General features: G+C 40.5%; 1 protein-coding gene across 1 annotated transcript in view; it reads left to right on the top strand.

The window, feature by feature from the left end:
- Nucleotides 1-13,717, top strand: part of LOC311503439 (sodium channel protein type 3 subunit alpha-like) — a gene marked incomplete at its 5' end in the record, with an annotated part of 157,899 nt that overhangs the window by 124,588 nt on the left and 19,594 nt on the right. The window contains 2 exons of the mRNA XM_084566154.1: nt 11,787-11,941; nt 12,430-12,603. Coding sequence (XP_084422280.1) covers nt 11,787-11,941; nt 12,430-12,603 — 329 coding nt within the window. The remainder of the gene's footprint in view (nt 1-11,786; nt 11,942-12,429; nt 12,604-13,717) is intronic.

The raw sequence follows: 13,717 nt of genomic DNA on the forward strand, positions 1-13,717 counted from the left end.
GGCTTGCTCTGGGGGTTTCAGGCCGGGTTTTTGTAAAGCGTCTTGAGACGATTTGTATTGTTATTGACACTATATAAATAAATAAAATTGAATTGAATTAACCAAAGGATTAATAAACTATTCAGAAAGTAGTTGATACATTTATAGAAAATCGATAAATTAATCAAATTGAAAAAGATAAAGTTTGTTGTAGCCCTAGTTCACTCGGACTCAGGTTTTCTCTTTAAAATGTGGTGATCAAAAGTCAAAGGCTACTGTGCCCTCACAAACACGTTTTGACCCTAACTCAACACATCATATGGTAATTTCTTTAAGGACCTCACTATATATTATATGGGTCTGAATACGGGTCAGATATGAATGTAAACTGAAAGTTAGATGGTCAATGGACAAACACAACCATGAGGCAGTAATTCCATTTTTTCCCTGTGGTGTAATGTTTCCATGTGATGGAAGAGTATGGAGATGATAATCCTGTTCCTCCTGTCAGAACACATCAATGATTTTGTGATGGTTGAATTAAGCTTTAACAAGCTGTCTTCAGGCTCAAAGCCTTGAACCTTTGGCAGGGTTTGATGAAGCGTCCCTGCATTCACATGATTGGTGGTGCAGTTTCACCAGCCACAAGCCTATCCCGCCACCTACTTGCCCCAATACTTTCACAATGAGATTTATGATCATGTTCTGACTAACCCAGGTGAGAAGCAAACACCTACTTTGCTTCCTGACTCAGCCAGTTTCCTTCTGGAGAGCAGAGATTTGTCTTAGATACAGATCAGCCCAGCCAGCATAACCATGATGCAAAGACACAGGAGCAGTCAAGCGAGAGAAAGTGAAGGAAGCAGTTTGTGTTTTTTAGAATCTGTGTTGGCAAAACTAACAGACTGACCTCTGTTCAAAGTTCAGAGAGAGTTAATTCAATTTGTTTAAGCATTTGGTTTAAAGTGATATTGCTCATGTGAGGTTACAAAAATCTCTTAGAAGGAATCAGGTCAACCAGCTGGAAAACCCTTTTCTGAAGAACAAACACAGGTAGCACCTGCATCTGACTAACACTGAATAAACACCTCATTCTGAGGGATTCAGGACAATTGCATATACAACTGTAGACTAAGGCAAGATAAACTGAACATATTGACCTGGATTTTATGTCTGGATGCTATTAAAAAGTTTTAAACAAAAAAAAACAAACATATCTGCTATGTGTTCGCTGGCTTATTAGACACATTAACATGCAACTGACAGTGATGTTTTATTCTGTCAGTTAAAAACTATAAACATCAAAAAAATCCATAACATTTCAGTAGAAGCAGATATAAAAGCAGTCTGATCATGCAGAGCAGTTCTAAAAAGAAAATAGAGTATTTTGACAACCTTCAGGAATTCATCCAGCAAATAGTGACATGGACAGTATCCAAACTAACGTTTTTCACATTCGCTACATAGCGTAACTAATCTTGGTGTTTAAAGCCTAAATAAAATATCGATCTAATATTTTGATTGGGTTTGTTTGCGTTTTGGTGGTGTTTAAACAGCTTTTGGGCTGGAAACCATCAGCTGTATCTGACAACACTGATCGTCAAAGGCAGACCACCCACAGCGAAGGTGTAGCATATTTATAAGGCATGTGGAATCTCTGGACAGTATTTGTCACTGTGTTGTTTTATTGCTACAACAAAAACATAGATTTGCATGAAGCGATCATATTTGTCCACTCCTATGCTGATCAGAGGATTAAAACCATGAAAAATATCAATTTATGGTATGCTGAGCACAGATTAAAAAACGTGCGATTAAATTACGTTTAGTTAGGTGTCGCACATGCGCAACTAGTTCAATAAATGTTCACAAAATACTGTTTAGTCGCAGTCTGGAGCTCTGAGTATACATCGGGATTTAAATAAAACTAAGTAAAGCATGCAGCCTTCAATCCTTCACATAAACGAGATACAGTACCCCCATATAATTAAGCACTAATCATGCAGTGCAGAAACATGAACACATAATTCATTCTGGCACACTAGAAACAAGGCAGGCTTTCATTAGTGATATTGGTCATTCTGAGCATGATTTTACTTATGTTTTGCTCACTTGCCATCAGTTTCCAGTGTGAGACCAGAGCAGGACCTGCTCCCTGCAAGAGCTACTTTGTATGAAAGCTCCTGCCAAACAGCAGATGTTGTATTAGATTTGATTCATTTAGAAGATTGATGCAGCCATCGCTACTGTCCCAACATGCCTCCCACTTTTTCCTGACTCAGCAGAGTCCTTCACAGCAGGTGGATGTCTGTCACCGGCTGGACTTAGATCAGCCGCTGGAGCACCGGCAGAAGACAAATGAAACATGAACCAAAGGCTTGCTTTTCTGTCATCGGTGCATCTGTTATTAGCAGGTGAAATACATTACTTGTTAGTGAAGCAAAACAAAATGACTGAAGAGTGAACAAAAGAAAAGCAAAGACAAGACAGGGAAGGAGGAAGGTGGAAGGAAAAACACTGGAAATTAAATTGTGCACATAAGGAAGGGAGAGCTTAGAGAATAGTTGCAAGTGAAAGAAAACAAATCTTTGCATTAAAGATAAGAAGGAAAGATTAAGTTAAATATGATAAATGTGTATAGAGATGACAAAAAGATGTTTTCTTACTCTGCTTGTGTTTTGTCTATTTGCACGTGTTTTCTTGAGCTGCAGTGCATTGAGCTCTCTTGGCCACTGTACAACAGTGAGAGATGATGAAAGGTGAAAAGAAAGAGACGGGATAAAAAAGAAAGTGACTGAGAATTAAAAGGAACTAAAAGAGAAGTGAGGATAGTGATGCACTTGATGAGGATGCCCTTTTACCTGTCGGCTTTTCAACCTTGCTAGCATCAGCAGATCTTGAGAACAGAAACAGATTTGGACTTCCCGCTGCCACCTGGCTTCCCTTCTGACTCAACAGTCCCCTCTTGCCGGACCAGTACCACTAGTATGCTGACTTAGCAGTGTGATCATGGTAGTGTGGAGCAGTGGTTCCTGTGAACTGGCCAGCTGCTGCAGAAGTAGGCCAGAAAGATGACTAACAGCAGCAGACAGACACCAGCTGTGTGTACATGAATATGAGGAGGAAGCAGTTTGCGCTGTAGCGTGTGTTTGTTTGCGGCCATCTGGACGTTTAGGACAAATGTAGTCCCACAATGTTTGTGCAGTCAAATGTCCAGTTGACATCACATTCATGTTTAAACTCAAGTCTCCACCATTGGGAGTCCACCATGATTCCCAATGGTGTCATGACTGAATGTAAATGCCTGGTAACAACATTTACAACTGATTTTTAACATACATCAAAAACTCTTTTGTACGGCTGGGTATTGATTGCTACAGATTTCCTGAATCGATTCGATTCACAAGGTTCATTCAAGGATTAAATTCAGAAATGATTCATTAAGGCAAGTTTCACTTTCAAAGCAATTTTACTTGGGCCTGAAAGAGATTTTCATAAACTAATGTCATCACTGGTTCCAGGATGTGTGGTATTTCCCTAATATTTTCCCTCCAGTTTCACATCTTTCAGTCCAGCTCTTCTTTGTCATCATACTTACATACTGTACAACAAACTGTAAGTCTAAGTAAGAAATAAGAGCATAAAATACACAAAGGACACATAAAAAGTCTGGATTTAAAGAAAGAAGGAACTCAGAAGTCCGTTTTAAAGTAGGACCCAATCGCAGGACACAGCGGGAGGCAGAACCAGGAAACAAAATGACTTTAATAAAAACTCGAAAGACTGGAATCTAAAAAAACGAATCCAAAAAGAGGTGAAGAACAAAAACAAAGGCAAGGTTTTATATACACTCGCACACATGGGCTGATGGAATAACAAGAGATGGAAGACAAAGACAGGAAGTAAAATTTGAATCCAACAAGAAAACTGATTACAAAATAAAGCAGGAAACACAAGAAAAAACAAACAAGGTTACAGAAATCATTCAAAGCTTAAAACCATGACAGAACTTTTTGAAATAGGAGAGGAACTGTCCAGATGGTGCACTAACAAACAGTCATCTGTGGTTTCATAACAGCATCAAGCCCTCCACACACACCTCTCTGTAAATATAGCCTATGTGCAACTTGGACTAACTGCAGTCAGTTAGAAGGTTTTAACATTTTGGCAACTTCTCCTGTCACTGTCTGCTGGACTTCCTGACATGTGTTTAGTTGTTGGAGAACAAAACCCCAAATCCAAAGCTGCAGATCCAGAGTTGTCTTCTCAGTGTGGTTTATGTTCCACATGCAGCTTTGTGTTTCTGTGTGTCTCTATCTCTCTTTATGTACTGTGTGTGTTCTTCCACGCTGTGATTACAAAGCACAAACGGCAGCGTGCCTCCCCGCTGCTCCCTCTGGCTGTCAGTAAGACAGAGTGCGTGTGTTGGCCCGAACGGCGCCGCTCCCCCGCCGCTAATTATTCATCACGCAGGAGGAAAGGTCGGTCCAGCGGGAAAATCTCAGCGAGCGGTGCTAACGAGCCTGAGTGTAAAGACGCTGCTCAGATGAATGGAGGTCATCGCTGGGCTTTTACATTTCCTGCTTTGACCTGATGAAACCAAAGAAAAGCTCTAAGGGTGGTTCATTAACACTTTGCTCAGTGTGCATTGATAATTTGGCCCAGAAAATGTTCTTGACCCACGAGGGACCAGGTGATTGAAAGAATCAGTGTCAGGTTCACCTGTGTGTGCATGCAGGATGTTTTTAGCCTTTGAAGCACAGACTGAAAGGATTAGAACGAATATTCCTTCCATCCTTCGAGCTTATTTGATAAAGACATGGATTCAGCAAAGAAGTGACACTTTATTGGCAGTTGGCATTAAGTTGACGCAGAAGCTATGGCAACAACGCAGACACCTACGCAGAGGCTGGCGCTGTAGCTGACGTGCACCTCCCCAGAAATGTAACTACGTGCCGCTGCAATGCAGAGCGCAAGAGCTGTGATTGGTCAGCTTGGTAGCAGCATGTTTTCACCTTAGTATTTCCGACTGCTAGCCTGACGAGCCAGACCCACATTAAATGTAGGGTCTGGGCACTCTCCATAGACAGGGCTCAACCGGAGGGGTGGGATAAACGGTTGTCTTTCAAACTCCCTCTCCACGCAATAGGATAGCGCCACAACCAATCAGAGCAACGAAGAAGGTGACGTAGTCAGAGCGACGGAAAAGAGAGTTCCTTTCTCAGAGAAAAGCTTAACTTCAAGTCTTTCAGAGTGGCGGCCAAAGCTGATTTGAAAGAAAGCTGTTCGCTAGCAGCAGCCATCGCTCTGGTAGTTCTAGCAGGATGGGGAATTCACGCGTAATTCACGGAACTTATAGAGAGCTGAAGTCCCGCCCCTTCCGATTGCCTCCATGGGACCTATCTTTCGAAAAAATATGAACGGCAGTCTATGGCGAAAGATAAATTATTTTCTGGTCCCGATCGATTTGTGCCTTGGATTATACATATATGGTTTTTCAGAATAAAAAATGATTTTACATGTCAAGAATGTCACAGTTTGTCGCAAGATAGTTAAGTAAAACGCTATGGAAAATACGTAATTAAACGAACTACAAGTCCAAGTCGCTTACCGCTTACCCGCATGCTGGCGCGTACAGAACCGACCAAAACTCCCTTCGTGTCAGTCGTCATCATGTTAAGCCCGCCCACCGACTCGTGATTGGCCCGGTACATCTTGGATTTTTCGAAATCTCAAGTCAACGGAGAGTAACTAGACTGACCCTGGAAGCAAATGTAATTTGCTGCCGCTAGGGGCGCGTCTAGATTCTAGGCTATCCGACTGCTTCTCCATCTCTGCAATTTTCAAATTGCTTGTTTTGGATCAATAAAGAATCAGTAAGGCTGTCTGAGGAGGTCTGGAGATACAGACATTTGTGTGACTCGTGTTTTCGGGCCGCAATTTTGGCAAAAGTTTCAGTCGTCATTGTTGAAAGCGAAGCAGGAAGTAGAAACAAAAATTAACCCTACTGGCAAAAAAGACACAGAGCCGACTAGCGTTCGGGTGGCATTGTTACAGAGCGAGCCAGACTGACAAGCGCACAAGAATAAACAGCTCACACCGGTATAGGCTACGTGCATAGGTTACACTGTCAAGGTCCCGTAGTACCATATAAGTGCCAGTTCTTTAGGTACACTAGTCTAAATCCATGACTATTCTACTGCTTAGTTGATGTTGATATTGCATCACAAAGGTGGTGATTCAACTGGGTGATCACTTTGGAAGATGTAGTATGTGGTGCTCTTAAACACCACAAACTAAAGTGTTTCTGTTATTTAGCCTGGCCCTCTGACTACAATGTCAAAATAATAGGAAAAACTTAGATTGCATTTTCTATTTTGATTTCGGTTACAATCAGCGTCTCCCTTATCCATTATTGTTGTTTTTTCCTTTGACTGTTTTCATTGAATTAGAAGTACATTTGGTCATGCCTGGAGGCAAAATAGGCACAACAGAGGAGGTTTCACTTCTTCTGTTGCACTTCTTTTTTGTATGTTTTTCAGAGAAACAGCAACATAACGCACAATTCAAAGGGACAAAAAAGCACTTTCTGTATCCGAACAGAAAGTCTCCCCCACCCTTTCTCTTATCTCCATTCGTCTGCAAACACACACGGTCCTGTGCATGCATACGCACATAGTCGATCATTAGTTTCCATGATTGCAGAAAAATATACTTAACTCACATGCAAATATGAAAATCCATAAAAACGTAGTGATTTAAGTCACACACACTCACATCTGCGCTGACAGCGAGCTTCAGATTATCCGCCTCATTAGTTCTCTAAATGCCAGCTCATTGGTTAATGTTGTGGTGCCACATGACACGCGACTGAGTGGGAATATGACAGAGTGTGTGTTTCTGCCTCAGTGGGCAGTAACGGCTTCACCGTTGTTTACTGCTCCGACGTTCTGAAAGGTCTCTGACCACTGCAGCACTCACAAGTTGCCTGCCGATGTGCCTATGAGCAAAGCACAGACCAGCCGCCTCCTCGACCGCTTTGTCTGGAGTTGGAGTTATTTATTGGTCCTGAACGGTAAAGTTTGAAGTCACGCACTCTCAGAACATTTAAGTCACTGATTTTAATTTATTTAACATCAAATTCTCCTTTTTGGTTTACTTGTTTATCTTTAGAAACATCCATTCAACTAGGTTGTTAACAGTTTAAACTTATAAAAAAAAATATATATATATATGCTGAACTGTCACTGCCAAAAATGACTCCTAGTAAATAAACGTGATTTTTTTCTGTAAAAAAAAAGTCTGAGAAGGTCATACACTCAGAATGATACTGGAGATGAGGCAGCTCAGAGATGATCCAGGATTATGGTTTGGCTTGGATGACGTCTGTGACTACATTACTGTTACTTTTCCGTCCATCACCAAATAAAACCAACCCAAGCAATTCGACTGGCCGGCAGGTCTTTGCTCAAGCATAGTCAGTTCCCAATGGAGAGTACTCCAGACCAACTTTCCTTCACAAAATTTGCGTGGGTAGGGAACTTGGTCTGGTTTCTAGACTAGTTCAGCTACACTTGTACAGTTTGGCTATTTATCACTGTGTTGGGTTGTTGAATAATAATAACCTACTGGACATTTGCATGGACAATCATGCCATTAAATATTTTTATTCTAATGTCAGGCCCAACAGCTACCTGATTCCACATCCAGCAGACCATCTCCTTTTAGTGTGGTTTTGGGCTTCACCAACAGCTGACAAAAAAATAAATTCTGTCTTATAATAAATTCACAGTAAATGTTCAATTATGTACGAAAGCTAGCATCTAATTTTGTCATTAGATATACTGATGGGCATACAGTTAAAAAATTAACAAGAGAAGAAAACAGAAGAAATGGTAAATTTCCTATGAGTTATAGTTTTTAGAGTTTTACCAACTGTCAGATGGATATTAGTGTTACACTTTCATCAAACACCAGTTTCAGGTCAGAATATGTCCTGCACAGCTCACAGCTGTTTGTCGTCAGTAATGAAGTTAATACAAAAATTAGCCCAAAGTTGAGGCTGGCGTCCAGGCAATGTGTGTGCAGCAATCCAAGGTGGTTGGAACTGTAAATGGTTGCAGCACTGTTATTTCAGCAATTAGTAGAAAACCCTCCTTGATGGTCTGTCATGAAGGGACTTTGCTATATTTGCATTTGTGTTAAGAGCAATGCATTTATGTAAAAGCAGCGAGGATCAAATGCAATCACCCGGCAGGGGATCATTCAGCAGCATTTTCTGAGAAATGTTCAATAATGGATCGATGCTGGACCAATAGGAGATGTAACGAGGCATTTAGAGCTGCGTTCAATAAGAGTTTATAGCAGAAGAAGTGTTTATTAAGGCTGCCTTCAGCACAAGCAGAGGGGGATTCCTAACACACACCAGCACGTTGATAATAACTCTGCAAAGTGGGCTGATTGAGTGTTGGGTTACCGCTTACTTGTTTTCATTGGATTACCCAACTGACATATCAAGGAAAAGCCTATTTGTAGCCATGGAAACTGAAAGCCGGGGTAATCAGAGCTCTAATTATGGAGGCAGGCGGACGCTGCAATCAGCGGAGTGAAGAGCAGCTCCAGCAGCTCATGATTGCTGTCTGTTACCGGAAACCAGCAGCAGAGAATGTTACCAGTGATATACCCCAAGATATGTGTTAGTTACATAGTGTTCATTAAAAGGGATGTGTGACATGTTTGTAATGAAAACAATGTAACAGCAGCTCCTATAGCTGAATGCTGACTCTAGGGTACTGGGAATGCTTTTAGTGTAGGAAGCAGCTGTAGGACAGGTTGGTGTTGCACTCACTTTAACTTAATCCAACTCTGATTCCAATTTAGGTGAGTGAACAATACACAATGAGACTATATTAAAATAGCATTCATATGATTACAAACAATGTTTTTGTAACAGGGGAAGAAGATAAAAAAGATTCTTAAAAAGATAATTACAGTGTGGTGTGCCCCAGGGCCCCATTCTGAGGCCTCTGTTATTCTTCTTTTATTTAAATAGCATTGCAAATTATAATGATATTTTCTTGTTTGCTGTAAATAATTAATTACATTTACTGCATTCAATCCTTGATTGTAGCAACTGTTTTCATTTATACTATACATAGTTTATTAAATTGTTGCAATTACATTTCCCATTTCCACATTAACTCATTATATAATCAGCCAACAAGCTAGTCTTTATCTATCCAAATATCTGGAAATCAGGGATTAATTTCCAATATTTAAATACTGTGATCCAAATTTAAGGAGCTCCTATTTTCATCAGACTAAAGGGGTCTTCTTTCTTAAAATCTTTTCTTAAAATTTTTCAGGTTTTATTTTGTGGTTTCATGGTTTTCTCTTCCATACACATTCTAAATAGATACATTGAAACCAAATAAATGGAAGGATATTAAAGGCAAATGTAGACCATAAATATTTATATTTCACTCTCCAGAAAGAAGCGATTCAGATTTTATTTTGGAGACGATCATTCCTGGTGTCCGAACAAGTCAACGAGTCAAGCCGCCTCCACCATGCACGTGATCTCTTTTTCAACCACATCCTCTTCTTACCCAGAATCCTGCTCTGTCAGCTGCTGAGCTATCATCATGCCTTGCTCGAAGGCACGTCGCCATCACTCACTTCTGCAATCATTCTCTTGATGTTGCCAGTCCTGATTGTAAGTGAACGTCGGGTCGAGGTTCGTCATCCTGGGCGAATTTGCACACACGCTGATTGAATCTGGATGCGTTAGCAACAAGTTTTTATGCGAATAAACATGGAAAGATGGGAAACTGATCCTCGTCTTATCAGCACTCACTCATGGGATGCTGCACCGAAGGATCATCTGGTCAAGACGCATCAACGTGTCGTGTTTCAAGACGTTTTATGTGTAAAAAGTTTTATTTTCTTTACAAATTCTTCGTCAGATAAAAATAAAATAAATAAAAAGTAATAATATATTTTTTTGCCTCTTACGGCACAACAGCACATCTAAAATTTTCTTCTTTGTTCATAGTGCTTTATTTAAGCATTAACTGTAATTATGACTTATGACCAACAAATATCTTGTTGTTTCTAAATATATTTCCATAAATTGAATAAACTGTGATTGTCGGCAGTTATTGCGAGTTAATGCATATGAATCACACATCTTTTAAAACATCTGTCCTAAATGTATATGGATATTTTTCAAGTTTCGTAGTATTTACATAAGATTTTTTTCAAGACTGCACAGTTGGAATTGCTGCAGTCACATTTCACTGCTGCTGCACCTTTTACATTATACACCTGACAAATGAAAACACGGAACCTTGAAATAATATGGCTGTCGTTTGATATTTTAACACAACTAATGGTATGATTGTCCATAGCATTACAATTTAGTACAGTTTAATTATGTTTTTTATCTGTTCTTTTTTAACAGGCAAAAATATATCATCTTGTCACCATGAGAGTGGGCAAATATGTCATTGCTATTCAGCAGTCCACCACAGTGATAAATAGCTGTACAAGTGCAGCTGAACTAGCCTGAAAGTTTTTGTGGAGGAAGTTTTGACTGGACTCTTTCTGTTGGGAACTGATTACGCTCCAGCAAAGATATGCTGGGCTGGGCAAATTGTTTGGGTGGGCTTTATGTGGTTATGGACTGAAGAGATGTAGTCACACGTCATCTGACCGCCGTGGAGATGCATTTACAACTATGTAGTTGATGCAGAGGTATGCAGAGGAGAATCTGAATCAGAATCTGATTCTGTTAAGAACTGAGCCTGGCTACGCTAGGCTAGATGTTCTAACATGCTGATGTTATGTTTCATGGTGTAAGGTGAAAGCGATTTTCATCCCAAAATTCTGAAAAATATCAGGTGAATGTCTCTAAACGATGCACCAACACATAAAAATGCATCTATTTTTCTTAACCTTCGCTCTGTGTTGAATTCACATTGCTTTGCTTTGCTGATACAATCTTTTAATGAAATGTGAAAGGGAAACTTGAATGTTGTGTAATGAGGTTAAATACAGCCGTGTCCTCCTCTCTACAGTGAGTTATTTGCAAAAAAAATGAACGTGAATCTGATGTGAATGCTGCAATCTGCTATCTCCATCGCTCCATTACACACACACAGTCCCTTGTTTCTATATTTGTGAGGACCTTTCATTGACACAAAGCATTCCCTGGCCCCTTACTCTAACCCTCTCAACTGAGTGTCTAACTTAATTGTAACCTATGCAATGAAACTGAAGCTTAACAGAAAATGCTCCCACAACATTAGTATTCCATGGAATACAACCGATCAAAATGAAACCACACACACACACACGCTCCCATGTATGCACACACGGGGTGGGATGTTGTGGGAAAGCAGAAGCTTAGCATCTGTCAGAGAGTCAGTAGTTATGCAAGACAACATGCATCTGAACACACATCCTGCACAGAGCACATGTTTGGATGCTGAAAAGCATCTTAACACGCACACACACACACACACAAAATCAAGAAAAGGCAAAGAGAAAGCACTTTATGCTCCAGGTCATCTGTGTTCAACTAATAAACTGACATGACCTGGCATTGTGTGTGTATGTGTGTGCGTGCGTGTGTGTGTGAGAGAGATACCAGCGTGCCCTGGAGCAACACACTGTGGTGAATTGAAACTCACATGAGCTCATTTTGTTTGTTTCACTGCATGCGATAAAGAAAAGCAAACTCACAGAACAATAAGGATGAAATTCTGGGACGTAAACTGAACAAATGAATGCCATCTCTCCCACAGTGTGCGTGGCCAGGTTTCAGTGCTGCGACATCGACACGACGGCAGGCCTCGGACAGATCTGGTGGAGGCTGAGAAAAACCTGTTACCAGATCGTGGAGCACAGCTGGTTCGAGTCCTTCATCATCTTCATGATCCTCCTCAGCTCCGGAGCGCTGGTCAGACACTTCACATTATTGTATCTTCAGTTAATGATAAATAAATACAGGACAGTGACAAAGCATACAGAACAATGTTATGCTAAATACATGGGGGGATGTGTGTTGGTTGGGTGTATACTACTCCACTGTGTCCAGAAAAACGTAAAAAAGTACATTATTCAACTTTTTTCAACATCCAGCTGTATGCTTATTACTATTATTATTATTATTATTGCACTGCATTAAACACAATGATCATCGATTAAAAAACAGGCACATTTGCCTTACACATCTCATGTTTGTCAAGATATAACCCAAAATGATGGGATGAAAAACGTGAGGTCTAATGTTAAATATGATCTCAATATTTTTTCCAGTGGTTGCTTTATCTCACTCCAGAAACCAAACTGAACTTATTTGTTACTATGTGTATAATACTTTTAACAATAATTTTAAAAAATGTCTCAAACATCTCAATTAACGGTTCTCTCTGCTGCCCCCTCCAGGCCTTTGAGGACATCTACATCGAGCAGAGGAAGGTGATCAAGGTGGTGCTCGAGTACGCCGACAAGATTTTTACCTATATCTTCATCCTGGAAATGATTCTCAAGTGGCTCGCCTACGGCTTCAAGAAGTACTTCACCAACTACTGGTGCTGGCTCGACTTCCTCATCGTTGATGTAAGTTATTACAGAGATTTCCCGCTGACTGCTCTTTTTTTTTTTGTCTGAGTATTAATCTAAGTTTCACATTACTGCATTTGCATCATGCGTACAGAACCAGTCTTTTTGCTGATGTCTACAACAAACTGAAGACATCAAAAATCTGGAATCTTGTAGCGAACAGACAGTCTTTTTTTTTAATTTTAGATTCTTCGTTTTAGCTTTGCTGTCTGTTGCTGTCTGTTGTCTTGACCAGCTTCATGAGGTGGTTGCTGTAATTTTGCAAAAAAGGGAAGATACAATCGCAGGACATATATGGCTGGATGAAATAATAATTAATGCTGAAGAATTAGGCAGGATAAACAAAACTAAAGTGATCCACCAGAAATGATTCCAACGAGAGAAACATCCACAAAGATAAAACAGAGAATCCAAAAGAACCAGAACATGTGAAACAAGGAACCACAGAAAACAAGTGTCATGGGCAAAACTGACAAGGCCCTCAGGAAAGAACTTTGTCAGAAACAGCAGCGTACTTGAAATGTGTTCCGAGATACCTGGTTGCTCCATGTCCACGCAAGTTACCTCCCAATGCTCCCTGGAAAAAACATTGTCACAAGAACTCATCATTTGGACTGTGCTCCCTCAGATGGTAAAGTAAATTGTAGCAGTAGTTGGGCAGCAACTGACGATGTTTCACACAAAAACAAATGTCCGAGGATCTTTATAAAGTCAAACAGAAAGTTAGCAAAACACAGAAGAGAAAGTCTCAAAATAAAATCCGGGAACCAAATAATTGAACAGGCAGCTCGGATCATTGCAGGGCTTTTCCTTCACTCTGTGGCCCAACTTGTCCCAAATCATCTCAGCTGGGTTTAAGGTGGCTGATTGTGGAGGTAAGGTCATCCGATGCAGCACTCCAGCCCTGCTGAAGTACTGGTGATGGCGGCTGTGGCTCAATAGGTTGAGTGGGTTGTTCAAGAACTAGAAGGTTAGCAGTTTGATCCACGGTACATGGACCACATGCCAATGTGTCCTCAAGCAAGACACTAAACCCCCAGTTGCCCCAAGTTAAGTGCTTTTGTGCGCTTTGTGACTGTAAAGCACTTTGAAAATGCTAGACTATTCAAGA

The sequence above is a fragment of the Chelon labrosus genome (genome assembly GCF_963514085.1).
Source record: "Chelon labrosus genome assembly, chromosome: 18".
NCBI lineage: Eukaryota > Metazoa > Chordata > Actinopteri > Mugiliformes > Mugilidae > Chelon > Chelon labrosus.